Source organism: Balaenoptera musculus, chromosome 7 (assembly GCF_009873245.2).
Source record: "Balaenoptera musculus isolate JJ_BM4_2016_0621 chromosome 7, mBalMus1.pri.v3, whole genome shotgun sequence".
NCBI classification, from domain to species: domain Eukaryota; kingdom Metazoa; phylum Chordata; class Mammalia; order Artiodactyla; family Balaenopteridae; genus Balaenoptera; species Balaenoptera musculus.
Window position 1 is genome coordinate 40,705,289 of NC_045791.1, and position 19,682 is coordinate 40,724,970.

At 39.2% G+C, this 19,682-nt stretch overlaps 1 protein-coding gene across 1 annotated transcript in view; it reads right to left on the reverse strand.

Moving 5' to 3' along the window:
* CCDC148 (coiled-coil domain containing 148) overlaps positions 1–19,682 on the reverse strand; it is a 258,625-nt gene that overhangs the window by 47,690 nt on the left and 191,253 nt on the right. Inside the window, exon 12 of the mRNA XM_036858270.1 lies at positions 2,356–2,474. Within this exon, the coding sequence (XP_036714165.1) occupies positions 2,356–2,474 (119 nt within the window). The remainder of the gene's footprint in view (positions 1–2,355; positions 2,475–19,682) is intronic.

The window sequence follows — 19,682 nt, forward strand, 5'->3', positions numbered from 1 at the left end:
ATCATCCAAAATTTTCTGAGAATTATTTTCTGATATATTATCTGGATATTTTAATGGCCTTCCTCACTGATTTCCCACTGGCATGCAAGCGTTGAATTCATAATTATCTGAATCTACAACATTTCATATGAGTTGAATACACAGATCATAAACCCTTAAAAGTTGATAGCTCACTTAGCCCTCAAAAGCTATCCACTTCAATTTTACAAAGGACAAAACAGAGCCTCGTAGAGGCTGAGTCAGCTTGATAACTACTGGGACAAGAAACACACAACTGAAATGGCTCTGTAATCAAAGAAACTTCCTGGCTATGAGGGCAGATTTTACTAGAAGCATGTCTCCTAGATGCTGGGACTTCACATCTGTTCCTTTTTACCTACCCCTTTAATTCCTGTGTCTCTCTTTTGTTTCCCCAGCGTAGTTTCAGACTATCCAACCAGCCTTTTGACCCCCACATTTGCCTTGCCTTTAGTATTTAGCTGCTTGTTTCTGTCTGACCCATGGCCTGGCCTGCCTTCTGGTATCCTCCTATATCTTGGTTTGTGCTTGTTTAACTGATTTCTCACTGGTTGTTTCATCTCTTAGCCTTGAGCCCTAGCTTTGCTATATTCTTGGCTTTCTTCATAATAGATTAAACTCAATTATAAATCCTGAGATACCTGGAAAATCATGTGAATTTTATCCAGAAAGTTGTTGGGAACTGCATGGCATCTTTGTGGAACCACAGATTCACTCTGCAAGCTTGGTCACTGGAGTTTGACATAATTCCCATGGGTCACAAAGGAAGCTTCCTAGATATAAGTGAATCTTGTTGTGTAAAATAGTTATGTCATCCTAAGTTACGATAAGTCTAAAATGCAATTTTCATTAGTTTAGTAGACTTCATTTTTTAGAGCAGTTTTAGGTTCACAGCAAAATTGAGCAGAAAGTATAAAGAGTTCCGTGCAATTTTTTTTACACTGACGAACTGTAAAGAAAACTTGTTGTGATTTATGTTATGAAATGTAAGATCTATTTTTAATTTATCTTTTGTGAAAATCTACTCAGGAGCTAGCTGAACTAGATAACTATGCCAGTTACCACTTTATTGTCTCTCAGCTCCAAATCTCCCTTCATTGTCTGCTCTATGAAAATAGAGATGGACCCTGTAACTATTTCTTCTCTGCAGCTGGTACAATGCTTAGCCATGTCAGAAAAGGGTACAGGAGGGATGCTGAAGAAGGAAGGGGCTTCCCTTCCTAGTTCCAGTGTTTACTCCTTCTTGTTCCTGCTTCGTGGCTACCAACCAGTATGTGTGGGGGACACCCAGTGGTGTTTGTGGAGTTCAGTTGCACCCCGTGGCCAGTTTCCCATCAAATTTCAGAGGTACTCCCATGGTCAGGTTCCCACTGAGTCTTGCAGGCATAAGCATCGCAACGCTTGACTGCCAGGTTCGGTCTCCTGCACGCAGGTAGGGTGTTGCCTGCTTGCCCCGTGACTAGGAACAGGTTCTGGATGAGCCCATCCAAGAACCTCTCCACCATGCAGTGGGCCACAACCACACTTTCTACAATGAGGTCTGAATCCCAACCACGGAGAGGGGGGCCCCACCTCCAAATTTGTTCCTTCCATGAGAACCCTTCTTCAGCCCTGGGGCATTCTTTAAAGTTCTTTATCCCTTTATATAACAGAGATTTTTTTTGTTAGAATTAATAATTCTTTATCTTAAACTTTCCCTATCCTAATTACCATGTTGTCTCTGTCTCCTCACTGACCCTGATTGATGTAGTAACCTTGAGAAAAATAATTTTAATTTTTCAGTGCACTCATTCATAAAATGAGGAAACTGGATTAGTTGATCTCAAATGTCCTTTCCAGCTCTAAAATTGCGTTATTCTAGAGAATTCAGGTTTTTCCTATACCGTTGGGTACATCTTAAGTATACCAGAATGAATACCACAGAGCACAGAATAATTGCGTACTGTCTTCCTCAGCCTCAGTTGTAGTAAATGACTTTTTATCTGAATAATGGTTTCCTCCTTCTGGGTCAAAATATTAAGTCACAGCAGCAGCCAGTATTATTTCACACACACAGTGGGCAATCAAATACTATGAAATCCTCTGTGAGGATTTTAACTAGGAAGCTCTCTAAGGAACAAAATGGAAAACTAGAGATTCATGTATGAATATGAGAGTTTAAAATACATTATAAGTATCATTTTATTCATTTATGAACATAAATATTGTAAGGACACATTAAGTATAGAAAAATGCTCCCTCTGATATTATTTATCCTAACACATTACGGAAAACTCTATTCACCTAACACATTACAGAAGAATTCCATTACCACGCAATTTAAATTTTTTCTTTTACCTTTCTCTGTCTTTTACTGACTGTTCAGCCATTAATTTCTTCAGTTCTTCCAGACGATGAAGATCTCTCATTTCCATTTCTTGCCATTTCTGCTCTTTTTTAGCCCAGTATTTTCTTATCTATTGCATAAATATCACATAAAATTTAAATTAACAACAGGTATGTTAAAAACAAGGAACAAAGTTATAACAACATTATCCATTGTTTCCTATAGCAAATATTGAATTTAAATGACCCTTCATCTTTTTTATCTCTTAGATCTGCCTACAGTGTATTGGCAACAGAAAAAATAAGTTAAAACACAAAAATACATGTCCGGAGAAACTGCATGTTTTAACAGTTTCTGAAGTGGAAATGTAACTTGTGCTGAGACCTAAGGTTTTAATCTATGGCTAAAATAATCGGCTTTCAGGGAACCACAATAAAAGCATGTTATTGTCTCTAAAGTATATGATCTACCTGTTACTCAAGAATATTTTTATCCTCTTATGGTAATGTAGTCTTTAACAAATATAGCATTATACCTATTTTTACTTTAAAAGCATGAGTTTATTTAGGCTAATGGACAGCAGGATGTTGAAAGCTTTATGCTTCTGGGGAAGTGGCAGGAGATAGGTGGGAGGAAGGAGGAAAAGAAAAAATTAGCAGGGTTGTGATAAATAGTAGTTCTGACTCATGTGGTAACATGAAGGACAGATTTATCAGGCTCAAAAAGGTGAAAGCATTGTTCTCACTAGGCATGTTTTACTTCCTTTTTCTGGGAACGGAGGCAGAATGAGAAAACCTGAAGCACACATAAGCTATTTTTAGAGGGCTAAAACAATTATTCCCCTAGTGATGGGGCAGTTGAAGTTTATGTTTAATTGACAGAGGACCATTCAACCGCTCTGGCCTGCCACGTTGTGTCTGGGTCAAGAGACTGGATTCTTGCTGGTAAAAAACAGTACCTTAATGGTGAATGGCAGTGAGTGACTACCAGCAGAGGGGCTTTGGTAGAGTATGGGTTAGCCTCATCCCCAAGCTGGCATTTTCTCTTTTGAGAAATGAATATGAAAAGCCAAGTGGTTTCCAGACTTGCCCAGCAACATGGGCTCTGACACCTGGGAGAACCAAAAGAGGCATCCCAGTACCATGGCCACAGCCATAGCAACTCTGCGGCAGGGCTTGCAACACAAGCAGTCACACCAGTGGCATCCATTCAATGCTTAATGAGTTACTGATGGCTCCAAGGTAAAGTGATTCTACTCCATAGATGATGGAGATCGGAATCTAGGGAGAACAGAGATGAAGCTAGAAAGGTAGCACACCAAGATGGAAAGTGAAAGAAAGGGTAGGAAAGGGAGAAAAAGGAAACACTGACTGATATTTCAGAGTCCTAACTGATAAATGCCAAGGCATTCTATTAGTGCCAGATATGGAAATGTTAACAACCATTATATTATCTCCCTCTGGGTTTGTAAGTGATCTTTATTTTACTCTTTGTATGTTTCTGTGTTACCTTATTTTGGGCAATGAATATATATTTCTTGCATAATCAGAGGGAAAAAGAAGATACTTCACAAGAACAGATATTGGATTAAAGGGCATTTTTCTCTGGGTTCTGACAGACCAACAATGTTGCTTACTCCCGGCACTGACCTTGGAGGGAAGTCAGTGGTCCTTCTGCTGACAGTCCCTTGACAACAAGCATACCAACCCCAGGTTGCCGGTGTCCTCAGATCACTGACACCATCTGGTGCAGTGTCCTGTGCGGGCCCTAGAAGTATATTACACCTGAGGCTTCTTGGCATCTCAGGACCAATTATTTCCATCCTTGACTCTGGTATCCTCAGCCATTGCTGTAGCAAGAGAATCAATCTCTCTCTCTCCCTCTCTTTCCCTCTCTTTATGGTTTTGACTGAAATTCTCCTGAGTGAAGGATGCTTTTCTTCTGATGTCCCATGTGCCAGGAGGCTGAGGAATGATTCGGGCATTTTCTTCCTTGTTAATGGCTACTTTGAGACCCTGATGCTGTCCCTCTCATGTACAATGCCTTCTTCCTTTGATGTTTACAACATCTGGCTATATCACCCTCTACGTGTCCTTATCACTGGCATGTGTGGACTTCCAGATCATTCTCAAATATTCATTGAGAATTCAGATACGTGAGTCACAGCCACACAGGACTTGCTGTCCAGAACAACTCCTTCTACCTTCCTATGCAACTCCAGTCTGAAGCCCCTCTGACCTGCCAACTCAGAGTCCCATGACTTCCTCTATTCCAGTGAGCTACCTCCTCCTCCGGGATTCTGCCATTATGGAGAACAGCTCCAATTCCAAAAGCTTCAATTATAGCCATCGAACTTATGACCAGAACCTACAAGCCCTTCCCCATCATCTTTTGTGTTCCAGTCGTATAATTTTATTCCTCTAGTACAGCCCTCACTACAGGCTTTGCTAATTAGTATCCTTGCTCCTCTCTCCCACTAGGCTGTAGAAACTGTGATTGATTATCCTGGGATTTCCAACAGCAACTGTACCAAATTGATGGTTTCAGCTGAATCTTTATTGACAATCAGCATTCCTTCTATGAATTCCTGGCCAGTGCCTCTCGATTGCTCACGGTGGTATTTCAAAACCCATTCACTATATTAAACTCCATACCTGCCTCTATTTCTTCGGTTTTATCAGAGGAAACGCAGACCCTAAAAGATTCCTTCCTTCATGTCCTGCTCCTCAGAGGAAGTGCTGTCCTTTCTTCTTTCCAAGGCAACCCTCACCTGGGCTCCAGAACCTATACCCCAATTCCATCTCCATAACCTTACTCCATCACCTACCCTTCTTTCCCCTGTAGCTTCAACCTCTTGGTCTTTGCTGCTCCCTTCTCCTCACATGAAAATCTACACAAATCTCACCCATTAACAAAAATTTTAAAGGACTTTCTTTAGACCCCCAAGACTGTAGCACCACACCCTGCATTGTTCCCTTTCAGTCAATGATATCTATTCTTCTCCAATTTCACATCTCTTATTTTAGTCCTCACCCATGACATTCCTACCTCTGCCTCCACCCCAATTCACTACTCTTTCCAGTGACTTCCCAACGATCAAAGCAAACTCAATCCTTATTTTATGTAATGTCTCTGTATTTGATTCTACAAACCCTTATTTACAGTCTTAAGAAACTACTGACTTTGGCATTCATTCGTTCAAAAAATACTTATTGAGCATCTGCTTTAAGCCAGATACTGTGCTATGTACTTGGGATATGGTGCTTAAAGAAAAATTAGGCCTTTGCCTCATGGAGCTGGGAGTTTCAGAAAGAGAGAAAATAAACAAGTAAATGAATGAAAAGAATATTACATGTTCAATTCTAAGAAGGAAATAAGTATGGTGATGATTTAGAAAAATCTGTGTAGAACCATTAGAAGGCGTATTTTTAAATGACATTTGGATTAAAATTTGAAAGATGAGAGTGAGACAACCATGGAAAGAGATGAGGGAGATCACTGCAGGAAATGCGAGCTTTAGGTGCAACAGTATTGAGTGGGAATGACCTTGCATATGTTCAGAACTGGGAAGAAAACAGCACAGGTGGAGCAGGTAGTGTGAGTTAAGACTGGAGGTAAGTTTGGCAAGCTGGATGGGGGCTAGGTGATTAGGCAAAGATTTAGTTCTAGAAACAAAACAAAAACAGATATTGAAGAGTTTAAAGCAAAGAGTGATATAATGTGACTTAGATTTTTAAAATATAGCTTGGGCTATATTGAGTGAAGAATGGATAGTAGAGGAGCAAAGGAGAAACAGAGACCAAAGAGAATATGGCAAAAATGATCACTGGGATCCAGGAAATTAATTATTCAGATCTGAGATGTGCTTTTGAGTGGAGTCAGAGTGCTCATTTAAGGATTAGACACGGCGGTTGAAGCTAAAAGGAATCAAGGATAATTCCTAGGTTTTTGCTAGAGCAACTGGTTGGATGATGGTACCAATAACTGAGATGGGAAATTGGAAGAATAACAGGTTTGGAAAAGAAAGTCAGGAGGCTCAGTATTAAACATTAAACAAGTGATGTGACTGTAAGACACTTAAGTAGAGATTCCAAATAAACATCTGGAGGTACAGATGGGCGGCTCAATGGAGAATTCAGGACTGGACTAAATTAAGGAGATATCTACTTAAAATGCTACAAATGCTATTTGATGCTACAAGACTGGAAAAGATCTATAGAGTGTGAATGTAAATAGAAAAGGTGATCATGCACTTTCATGTTTATCTGCCTTTTGCAGTTTTCTCAACCAGCATAACTTCATTTTCCTCCTCCACCTGTTAATTTTACTCTACCATTAAGACCAGAACAAATGCCACCTCCTTGAATCTTCCTCTGAACCCTCTAGGGAAAATGTTAGTAGGACTTCCCTGGTGGTCCAGTGGTTATGAATCCACCTTCCAGAGAGAGAGTGGTATGGACATATATACGCTACCAAATGTAAAATAGATAGCTAGTGGGAAGCAGCCACATAGCACAGGGAGATCAGCTTGGTGCTTTGTGACCACCTAGACAGGTGGGATTGGGGGGGTGGGAGGGAGAAGCAAGAGGGAGGGGATATGGGGATATATGTATATATGTATATGTATAGCTGATTCACTTTGTTATACAGTAGAAACTAACACACCATTGTAAAACAATTATACTCCAATAAAGATGTTAAAAAAAACCTAATATTAAAAAATAATAAATAAATAAATACATAAAATCCGCCTTCCAATGCAGGGGATGCGGGTTCGATCCTTGGTCGGGGAACTAAGATCCCACATGCTGCAGGGCAACTAAGCCCTTGCGCCAGAACTAGAGAGCCCACATGCCACAGTGAAGAGCCCGCGCCCCACATCGAAAGATCCTGCATGCCACAACAAAAGATCCTACGTGCCGCAACTAAGACCCGACACAGCCAAATAAATAAATAAATAGTAAAAAAAAAAAAAGAGAGAGAGAGAGCTCCTAGCTCCAATTCCATCTTTTCATTAAAAATAAAAATAATAATAATAATAGCAAAAATACTTTGAAAAAAAAAAAAGAAAATGTTCGCTCAATCCTTGGCACACCAGTGATCCTTAATTAAGATTTATTACCCTCCCTTCTTTGTTCTGTCTTGTATTCCTTGATTCTTTTTCAGGAGGGTCTAACACTGGATTGTTACTGATATATTTGGGCATTTACTACATGCCTGGCATGCTCTTCCCTGCCTTGTTACCTGCTAAATCCCTCCTGTCCATCATTTAAGACTCAATTGTAGCATTGCTTTCTCAGTCTTCCTCCTTTCCCCTCTCCTCCAGACATAATTAGGTGTACCTTCTAAGGCACTATTTATGTATCCTTAGCATAACACTTTCCATATTGATCTGCATTATTCATCTTTGTATCCCTAGTATGTTGTATTGTAAATAACACATAGTAGGGCTTAAGTGATCATCATTAGGTGAGTGGGAGCACTTTCTGGTCTCTGGTCTGAGAATAACAAAGTTATGGATGGGAACCAGGCCAGCAGTTTTATTTGCAGGATGGTAAAGTCTGAACTAAACATTTCCCTAAGGACAGTTCCATTCACTTTCCATCAATTAATAAGAGCAGGAAGTGTGTGTCATGAAACATTGGCTTTGCAAGGTTCAAACTAAAGTTAAGGTTAAGAGTATTTAACTAGGCTTTTGGAACATTTGTTGAGACACAGATTTTAAACACACTACTGTTTAGATTTTTTGAGTGATCCTTATAACTTTTCAACGATAGAGGAACCAGAAAGTTAGGGCACAGGGTAAGAGGTGAATTTAAAGCTTGTCTCTTCTAGACTTGCAGATAAGGTTTCTAGAAAAAGCTTACTTTTCTGAAAACCAAAATGGGCCCTCATTATCCCCCATCTCCTCTTGTTATCTCTGATTTGTACTGGATAGTCCTCTTTCGTAGTCCCACATTTTGTTCATTTTGGTAGAGTTAAGCCAATAAAAGTATAAACAAACTGAAGAAACTATTCTCTGTATAGATTTATGAGCCAAAGTAATGCTGTGCTATCTTTTCAGAGGGTTTAAGATCATTTTTATATCCCACCTTACTTTTGTAATCTTCCAAACAATTTGTCTCCAGTTAAAAACTCCACTAGTAAACATGACATTTATGGTATTAAGAGTATATCAGAGTTTAATTTTAAAAAACTTGTACTAATATTATGTAACCATTCAATTATTTTCATTCCTTCAGTCCAAAAATTATAATTGCATGGAAGAAGAATTTCTTGTTTACACATAGAAACCAGAAAGTTAGGACTAAAGCATTAGAGTAGGAAGACAGTTTGGTCTCTGATTTCAAGCAGTCTTCTGTACCTTGCTCCTAGGTCATTATTCCAAAGGCTCTAATGACTTATTCAGGAGGATGTCATAATTCTTAACCAGATATGCAAAATACATGAAATATGAAGTACAGAATATCCAGTTGCCTTCCTCATAAACCACTGAGGCGGAGCGATTTTTATCCCATTCTCTAGATTCTCATTTACTTAGCTAATTCCTCGCATCTCACACCTTTTCTACTTTTGGCCCGGAATATGCACCCACAGAAAAAGTGTTGTTGCTCCTCATGAAAACACAGCAGGGCCTCTTCATTAAAAAGAGTCATTCTTTTACTTTAAATTTTCCCCACGTGTTTCATGTAGATGAGCTTGTATCACATAAAGTCACCACCAACCGAAGTCTGACTCTTATTTCTATGCGATCTATTTGACAATCATCTGTATTTTGCCAAGTAAATTTTCACACACTTGTGTGAACTTCTGAAAGGTAAGGAACATGCCTTATACTGTAATATTTATTTGTATCCAGTATATTGCACCTTGCAGATGAGAGGTACAAGATAAACTACTCCAGTGGAAAAGAATATGGAAAGGCAACACTGCACACCGTACTTTTCTTATATCAATTCATATAAATCCAAAACTATTAATAAAGTATCCAGATAGAAAATAATGACAGACCACAGACATCAGTGAACCAATTCATTTAGTCATGTGGGGTGCAGAGGTACATTTAATCCCAAAAGAGCACAAGGGTGTGGTACTTCTCTAAGTCAAATTGTCCATGGAAGCCAGATTCAAGGTTTTTTGGGCTAAAGGTGGACACTTGGTCACTTCCATCCTCAGAACCTTTCAGCCAACATTATGTCTTCTATACTTCGTGGTATAGAGATCTCTGTGGGCTTCAATCCAGGATACGCTGAAGCTTCTGAGCAAAAAATTTGGCTCCAAAATAATTATTTTGCAGGGCATTCTTTATGCAAAGATGGGAAAACTCTCTACATGGGTAAGAAATCAAAGCTAGTTCTTTGGTTTTTAAAAATAGAAAGTCAGTTTTTCCACCATCCTGTCTGGTTATTTGAATTTAATGGATCTCCTTTCAGTCCACAATTCAGACCATTTGTATTTCAGCTACTTACTTTCATTGTCCTAAACTTGAACTTTTTTGCCACCAATCTCTAATCTGATAAACAAGCACATCTACCTACAGTAAGAGGGTAAATTGTTATACTTTTTCTGAAGAATAAATAGGGAAATAACTAGCAAAAGCCTTCGGAATTAAGAAATAAAGTTTAAGAATTAATATGCAGGGCTTCCCTGGTGGCGCAGTGGTTGAGAATCTGTCTGCCAATGCAGGGGACACGGGTTCGAGTCCTGGTCCGGGAAGATCCCACATGCCGCGGAGCAACTAGGCCCGTGAGCCACAACTACTGAGCCTGCGCGTCTGGAGCCTGTGCTCCGCAACAAGAGAGGCCACGATAGTGAGAGGCCCGCGCACCGCGATGAAGAGTGGCCCCCGCTTGCCACAACTAGAGAAAGCCCTCACACAGAAACGAAGACCCAACACAGCCAAAAATAAATAAATAAATAAAATAAATTTAAAAAAATAAAAAAGAACCACCTTAACAACTAATGCTTCCATAAAAAAAATACACAATTGGAGAGATTTAAAAAAAAAAAAAAAGAATTAATATGCAGGCACCTATGCAAAGATTTATATACAGGTATGTTCATTACAGCCTTAAAAGGGTAAAAAAATTGGAAATAATATAACACCACCAAATAAGAAATTGGTTAAATGCAATTATTCACATAATGAAACACTATGCAAACACCAAAAATTAAGTGGTAGGAATACAGAGGAAAATATGCAAGATATATTGATAGATGAAAAAAATCAGGTTAAAAATAATATATGCAGTATTATCTAGTTAAATTAAAATCTTTGTGTATATAGAAGAAAGAATATATGAACATTGTTATTAATCTTTTGCTAGTGGTTTAGGATTTTGGGTGATATTTATTGTATTTTGTGTGCTTGACTGTATTTTCCAAACTATTTACAATGGACATAAAAGACTTTATAATTACAAAAGGATGTTTTAAAAGTCTGGCCAAAAAAATCAAAATTTAGAAGGAATATCTAAGGGACATGACTGTTATTCATTCTGGAAGTTTTAAAACTCTATTCCCATATCAAATTAAGTGACAAAAATACTGTATATCCTTGTATATAACATTTTCACTTTTTATCACCTTGCATGCAGCATTACTTTCACTTTCTATAGAAAAGTTTCACAAAACTATGATTTAATTTTATGCCATAGGCCTTATAAAGGTTAACACAATATCATATAAGGGTTGATTTAGACTCAGTAAAACTTCTATTGAAAATGCTTTCTTCTGGGTGGTTTGCCTCCCTCCCCCTGCCAGCTCCTGATGTGCTAGATGTTGTCTATTATTAGCAAATAAGAGCTAAATGCTTCCTTTTAACTTTAACCATGTTCAATTACAGCACCCCTTTTTAGTCTTGGTTTGCTGACATAACTATATTCCCATCCTCTTATTTTTTTGTCTCTTATTCTCTTACTAATTTTCTATTTTAATGATTCCTAATAGGAAACAGATGGCACACTCAAAATTAGGTTAAATCCAGAAGAATGTAATAAGGGGACAATGACAAAGAAGGTTAGAATGCAGGGCAATCAAAAGGGATCATGTAGTAGCCATGCTGCTTTACCCAGAGCCAGAGAAGGCTGCGTGGGGAGGGCCACCTGACAGGGGCTGAGACCTTTGGTGGAGGACACAGCTAGTCAACACAACTCTGCAGGGCCAGGAGCTGGCGGAGCAGCTCTCCCAACCTCACTCTCCTCCCTCATCCTCATCTGTAGTGTTCCACTTTGACTGAACCCAAACAGAAGCCAGAGGGCAAGGGAGCCTTCTATAGGACAACTCCCTGGGACACAAAGCAGGATGGAGAGTAGATATGCCCCAATGGGTAGATATCTACCACAATAACGTTACTGCCTTTATTATAAATTGTTTGGAAGTAGGTGATGTCTATATGTGTAAGTAAATAACATGAATCTTTTAGGTGATTTCACTTTGGTCACTTATGTGAGCATTTTTTTCCATAGCAGAGCTGCCTACTCGAATTGGCAATAGCTATTTTCTGCCGTGATGTAGTCTTATGTCCTTAGAGCATGATGAGCCAAGAAAGTATTCTGGGGTAAACACATTAGTTATCTCCCTCTTAATTGAAATGCCAGGTGGATTTAAAAATAACTGTTATGTCTTCTTTAGGAGTAAGGTCTATTTTCAGTCTGGGCATTGAAGTATTACATAATGATCGTGTCATATGTTGATATTGCTAAAATGAATTTGTCTGTAATCTTGTTTAATTTCTCTCTTTTCACTATTCATTAAAAAGGGAGTATATATACTGAGGATGTTGTATTTCAAAGCCTGAAGTGTCAGGGAGAGTGAAAAGTGAAAAGTAATCAAACCTCAGACTCAGTCAATCATGACTTCTTAGAGCTGAGGTGATTTTAGCAATCATTTAATTCAAACACCTCATTTTACAATTGGGGAGGGAAAATCCTGCAGAGCCTACACAGCTTGCCCAAGGTCATCCACCTTGTTAGGGCCTCCTAGTTTGGCATATTTTCCTCTATATCTCAACATCAAAGTACAGTTGTATTCTGCTCATTCATTAAATTCACTCACTCAAACAATATTTATTGAGTGCCTTGTGTCAGGCACTGGAGATAAAACAATGAAGAAAATGGACAAATCCCCCCTTTTTGCAGGGCTTACATTCTAGAAGAGAAAGAGAAGACGGTCAATAAATAAATAAAGAGATGTCAGAGGAACGATAAATGCCAAGAAAAAAATAAAGTAGGGTAAATGGACAGAGTCACAAGGAAGGAGGATGCTATTTTAAGTGTGGTAGTCAAGGACAGACATTCTCTTTGATGACATTTGAGCGGGACCCTGAATGGAGTGAGAGAGTGAGTTATACAGACATCTGGGGGAGGACTCTTCCAGGCAGAAGGACAGCCAGTGCAAAAGGCTAAGGGGACATGTGCTAGGGTGTTCGAGGAGGAAGAAGTAGGCTGTGATGGCTGGAGCAGGAGGAGTGATGGGGGAAGTGGCAGGATATGAGATCCAAGAGATATTGAGCTTAATGCGGGGAATGACATAATCTGACATGCCTTTTAAAAGCATCACTCTGCCTGTTGTGTGGGAAATCGATGGAGGGGGAGGGAGGGAAGGGAAAGGGAGGAGGCAGAGAAATGAATTAGAAGAGTAAGAGGTTTATAATAGTTCTGATTTGGAAGGCAGAGCCTTCTATTCATGACAATAGGTAAGGGTGTGAGTATAGGGTGTGAGGGGGGAAAACAGAGTCAAAATATCAAGGCTTTTGGCCTGAGCACTGGGAGAATAGGATTCCATTTGTTGAGAAAAGGAATATCGGGGAAAGAGTGGATTTGGAGAGAAAAACGAGATTACATTTGGGTCAAATTAGATTTGAGGCAGTGGGATGTGTGAGTTTGCAGTTCAAGAAAGAAATCTAGACCAAAGATATTAATTGGTAATTTGAGTCAGCATATAAATGGCATATGAAGTATATTGGATTGGTTGAGATCTCCTAGAAAGTACACATACTTAGAGCACCGAGGCCCCAGGGAACTCCAAGACTTAGAATGATGAGGAGGATCCATCCAAGTTTATGGAGAAAGAGAACCCAGTGAGATAAAAGAACAGAAGATGGCTTCCTAGAAGCTAAATATCAAGTTTTCCAAAGAGGAGGCAGTGATCACTTCCATCTTAACAGTTCAAGTAAAGTGAGGACTAAGAACAGACCCCTGGAATTAGCAATATGGAGATCACTGATGACCTTGACAAGTACAGCTTTGCTGGAGTCGAGGGACAAAATGGCTCAAGAGACAATGGGTGGGATGAAGCGAGGACAGTGTGTAGAGGCTACAGGATGGTGAGATTTTCTTAACGGGGGAGGCATGAGGTCAAGGGAGAGTGTGTTTCTAAATACAAGTGAGAATGGTATATTTATAGGTTAATAGGAAAGATCTAGAATAAAAGGGGGAAGTGGTGGTGGGAGAGAGATTTGGATGACCTTGAGTAGGAGAGAGGGAATAGGATTCTGTGCGTAAGTGAAGGGGCTGGCCACAGACAGGAGTACAGATACTTAATGCATTGTGAAAGGAGGGAAGGTGGGGAGTGGGTACAGATTCTGATAGGTTGGTAGATGCAATGTTGGAAGCCTGTGGAAATTTTCTTCTTGTGAAATAAGATATTGAGAGGCAAAAAAAAAAAAAAAAAAAAATCACAATCAAAATCGTTACTATTTTCTTCAGTCAACTTAACAAAAGAGCAACACCAAGGAGGCAATGAAGCTGTTTTGTTTTTTTTTTAACCTGCTTATACTTGACACTTCAGCTGTGATCAAACCATAATGGTCTGGCTTCTTGTAAAGTGTTTGGCTATAGTGGTTCATTAACCCAAGGAGAGAAATCCTGAGAGAATATTAATAAGACAGACTGCGTGTACCTGTAAAACATGAAAGAAATACTCCTAGTAAGCAGACTACTAAAGAGATTTTCAATTATTAATTACCTATCAATTTAACAGTTCTGAGTACACTAGGACAGGATCAAAGCCATGAAAATTACCCTAAAGCAAATAGTTTGAAACCAAGTTTTCTCAAAATTGATTAATCACAAAATTAATAGCAAACAGCAATCACAGTGATGGGCAGCACAGCACAGTGTTTAAAATCATGAACGATGGAGTTAGACCTCCTGGGTTCAAATCCTAATTGCACTGCTTAATGGCTATGTGACTTTGGGGAAATTATATTCCCTCTATGTGTCTCTGTTTCCTCATTTATAAAATGAAGATCATATTAGTACCCACCCCTTAGGGTTATTAAGAAGATTAAATGAACATAGAACAGTGCCTTGCACATAGCAAGCATTGTATAGGTGTCTGTTAATTAAATCATATCACTGTGAATAATCAAGACCTAGCCAGAAAATGCAGCCAAAAATTGACACCTGGAGTTAATTTTTAAGACTTTTAAAACTGCCTACTGGGAAATCTTTTACAGAAAAACAAATACATCTGTCTCTTGATCATCTAGGGTATTTTTTTCCCTCCATCTGACTTTTTCTTAAAATTGTGTCCTGACAAAGAGTAGGAAGATTCCATAATTTCCACTTTTAAAAAAGAAGTTCTAATGGAAATCTTCACTTTTAAAAGACATGGAAACCAGAAAAGTGAGCCTCTTGGATTACCATCCTACTTTTCTGTCACCTATTGACTCATATACTGAGAGCTGACCCTACATTTAGACTCATATTAGAAGGTCATAATCAGTTAATAAGCTATGTTAATGTTCATTTCTAAATTTTAATGACAAAATAAGGAACATTATGAATATCTTTAAATTATATGATCCTTGATTTATTTTCTTTTCTCCCATACCGCATTCATTTCTTTACTCATACAATATCATTCAGAGGACTGGTTAAATATTCAGAAGATAAAGTCTGAACCCCCAGTTTATTTTGGAGTCATTTCTACATAAAATACACGTTAACTATCTTTTCTTTTTGACCATTGTACTATCCTGATAGTTAATTTACCTACCAGGTTTTATGGCGCCAATATTTTGGGTATTTCATCAGATTTTCAAATAAAAGGACCAAAAATTAAAAGAAAAACACACGCTCAAACTTTGACTGCAAGATCACATTTCTAGGAGTTAGTAATTGAGAGCACCACAAAACAGAGGGTGGGAAGTAGTTCAACAGATTGGTCCTCAGCCAGATGGGGCTACTTCAGCTCTAGTTGCAGGTGGTCTCTTTGCAGAGATGTTTGCAGTGAGAGATCCGGGTGGGTGGATTTTAGAGCAGAGGTCAAACTGGCGTTCAGAGAGGTTCAAAGACGTGTTTTTAGGGTCGAAAGAGTCTATGAGAGTTTTTATATTCCATATTCTCCATTTTATAAAAATGTAAAAAAGTGTTGTAAACCAATTTGAGATCATCTGAATGTCACTGCATGACTGAGTGCTGCCACAGTGTTTTTTGTTTGTGTTCACAATTCAGTTGGTCCCCAGTGGTATATTACATAAACTGACAGTATATCTTAAGTCATTTTAGTCTAAGTGGGATCCAGTTAGACCAATCAGTCTTTCTCTCTCCCTCTCCCTCCCTCTGCTCCCCAGAACATTTGGTTCCCCAAGAACCAAATGGGCCTTTGTGGATTTTATGGGATTCACCTTGTTAGAAAAAAGCCAATAAACACAGGTCTTTTTGAGATGAACCCTTCTCTCTCTTGGCCTCCTGCTGATGTGGCTGAGAGAAATTGCCCTTAAACTTCTCTGAGGCTCTCTAGTTTGAGAATATCTATGAGAAACACCCCTTATCTCTTGGAAGGGTTGCTTATATGAATGGATACACTGACCTTTTGATCTTTTCGAGGCTATAACAAAGGGTTGTACATTCACACTTTCAGTCTCTTCCCTATGCCATGCTGTTGGAAATAAACTCTTAACTCTAGAGTCTTTTGCCATTAGGATAGATGGTGAGTTTCCCAAAGCATCAAGTCCTGGTTCCTTTTAGTTTAACAGTTCTTCCCTCAATTTATCTCTCTCTTTTGTACTATAAGTAGCAAAAAAAAAAAAAAAAAAACCCAAAAAACAAAACCAGGTGGCATCTTCAACACCTTGGAAATCTTCTTAGCTCATTACATATGAAGTTCATTATTTAGGAAGGTTTTCCATCTAACTGCAGGACAGAATTCCCTAGGCTTTATGCCACTGCATAACAGTGATCCTCCTTTCTCCTGTTTCCAATAATATGTTCATCGCTTCCTTCTGAACCCTTATCAGCCACATCTTAGACATCCATATTTCTACTAACAGTCTGTTCAAGGAATTCTAGTCTTTTTTCTATCATGCTCCTCAAAATTCTTCCAACTTCTCTCCACTTCCCAACTCCAAAAACACTTTCACATTTTTATGTATTTGTTACAGTAGCATTTCACGTCCAGATACCAAAATCTGTATTGATTTTTTAAATTGCTGTGTAACAAACTACCACAAATTTAGCAACTTAAAGCAATACTCACTTATTAGCTCAGAATCCTATAAGTCAGAGGTTCAGCAAGGCATGGCTGGGCTCTCAGCTCATGACATCACAAGGCTAAAATCAAGGTGTTGCCAAAACTGATTTCTCATCTGGAAGCTTTAGAGAAAAATTTGCTTCCAAGCTCATTCTTTTTTTCTTTTTTCTTTTTTGTCAAAATTCAGTTTGTTACAATTATAGGACTATAGGTTACAGGGTCCTATTTCCTTTCTGGCTGTCAGCTAGGGCCACTCTTATCTCCTAGGGGCCACCCACATTCCTTGTGATCTCCTCCATCTCCAAGCCAACAATGGTGGGTCAAGTCCCTTTTATACTTTAAATCTCTGGCTACCCATCCTGTGACCAGCCAGAGAAACCTCTCTGCTTTTAAAGGGCTCATGTGACCACGTCAAGTCCACCCAAATAATCTCCCTTTCTCAACGTTGTCTGTGCCATATAATATAACCTAATTAGGTATTTACAGTCCTGGCAATTATACAGGTATGTATCCCAGGATGGCAGAAAGTCTCGGGGCCCATCTTAGAAGCCTGTCTGTCATGGGGCTATTCACTGGCCCCCTTTAAGTCCCAACAATCCTGAAGAAGCAGAGTTTAAAACCTGGGAATTTTTTTTTATCATTCTCTGTGTCCACCTTTTTTTCTACTCTTGGCTCTTTAGATCAGTATATTATTAGATTGATAAACACTGGAGAAGAGATTTCATAATATCATGATGAATTACTCTCATAAGAACCGATAAATCCCCACATCGAGAGAATGGCTTTGATCTGAATGTACTCTGGATTCCCTCCTAAGCACAGAGTTTCTTGAATCTTCTGAGAAGTAGTACTGTTCCACCTCTTCCGCCTGCATTCTGATTAAGATAGCCTACCCTCTTTTGTTTTAGATTCTTTCCTCTCTTCCCTGGTTATCTGTCAGATGAATATAATTCTGAGTGTCTGCCAGGTCACCTGAGGACAAGGGGAAGCACCCAAGTGCCAAGGTTCTACTGAAGACTGGGTCTATTGGTATTTACCGGTGCAATGTCACTTGAGGCTCCCCAGAAACATCTCTGAGGTAAGGATGAAGGTCACATGGCTGGTGGAGTTATTATGACTTTTCTGACTATGTTCCCCACCCCTCAGTTGTGCAATATGAGTGGTTTCAATGCTGGATTCAGAGTTGGTGAAAATTGGGAGGGAACTGTGACACGATAAATCAAGGAAGGGATATGTCTCCTTTTTCTGTGAGCCTTGCTTAAAATCTCCATTTTGGGAGCAAGGCTGAAAATATCCTCGCCTTGGATCCCATAGAATGCCAAGCATCATGCAGCAACAAAACCTCCTAAAATGCTGTGATGCAGAGCAATTTTTTTGTTATTCAAGCCATCCAAAGAGCCACATATAGTAAAAGGGTGGTTCTGGGACCAATATTACATATCAGGCATTTTGAGGTTCATCTAGCATGGTAATCTTGTTTCTTACAATAGCTCCTAGGGATAGTTTATGGAAAGGCATCATCTCTTGATTTTACCATGACAATTGCAAAAGTGGAGAGATGCTTCTGAAATATTACCATTGTCACCTAACAGCTTATGAATCAAAACTTTCCTTGAGTCTTGAGATAAAACTATGAAAACTGTGAATATTATGTTCAACTAGAGTTTTAAAGCACAAAAGAAAAAAGTGATCTAATAAATGTGCATTTGCAAGGAGCTGGGCACCTACTAGGATAAACTTTGCCACTGGATACAAATTATGTTACTCCCGCAAAAAGAAAATATTATTTCCTAAAAGACAAATTACTGGGAAGAAGAATTAGGATAAAGCTGATCTCTTGTTCAGAAATCCTAATGTGGGGTTTTACACATGGCATAGTTTCTCTACCTCTGTTGCTGCTCTCTTACGAGAAGAGACAGGCAAGTGAAACAGTAGATGGGGAGAGACAGAACACCAGGTAATAAAGCAACCAGTCTCAAGTCAGGGGGAGGCTGCCTGTAGGGGGTTTTCTGCCAAGCTTCTATTACGCACTGAAGAACTAAAATTTGTCTCCAACACGTAAAACAGTTAAAACAAAGGGAATCTAGATTTGCAGTTAGTATATATAAAGGTAGTCAGAACTTTGGTCAGTATGTCTGAGTTGACATAGAAATCTTTTTTCCCACTTTAAACACAGAAATTTTGGACAAACTATACCACAACTACACACACACACCCAGTGCCCCAGTGCTGAAAATAAAGATGGAACTCAAAGTCAGAGTAGTGAGAAGGAGCCAAAGCCAAGTGACTCTTGGGGAGAACTGGACCTGAGATCCGTCTGAGGAGCTGGTGGCCAGGTCTTCAGTGTTAGTTGTGGGACCTGTGCACATGGGTGCAGGAACCAAGCTACCTACGAAGAGCAAGAAGTCATGTAGGACTTGTCCATACACACAAGGGAAACTAGCTACACCGTGACCACTCCCCAGGAGAGTGACAAAGGAGCTAACTTTCTGCTTGGGACCAGAGGAAGAAAAGGGTCAAGTGCAGAACCCGAGTGCTGTGCATGAGTGCTAAGTCAGCACCCACTCCCAGCTCACAGCATGGGTCCCAAGTCTCAAAGTTAATATACAAACTGGTCCTGGGCCAGTAAAATGCATAGGGCCCTTAGGAGAGGCAAACATAAAAGCTCTCTGTAGAGATGTTCTCACTACCAGGTCATAGTTCATAAAGGAAAGCACAATTCACAAAGAAAAAGTTTAAGAACTTTGATTATTTGATCATTTGAAATTTCTGTGGAACTACAGACACTGAGGCAAATTTAAAGGTAAATGACCAATGAAAGAAAATATCTGCAACTCAGGTAACTGATAAAAAGAAATAA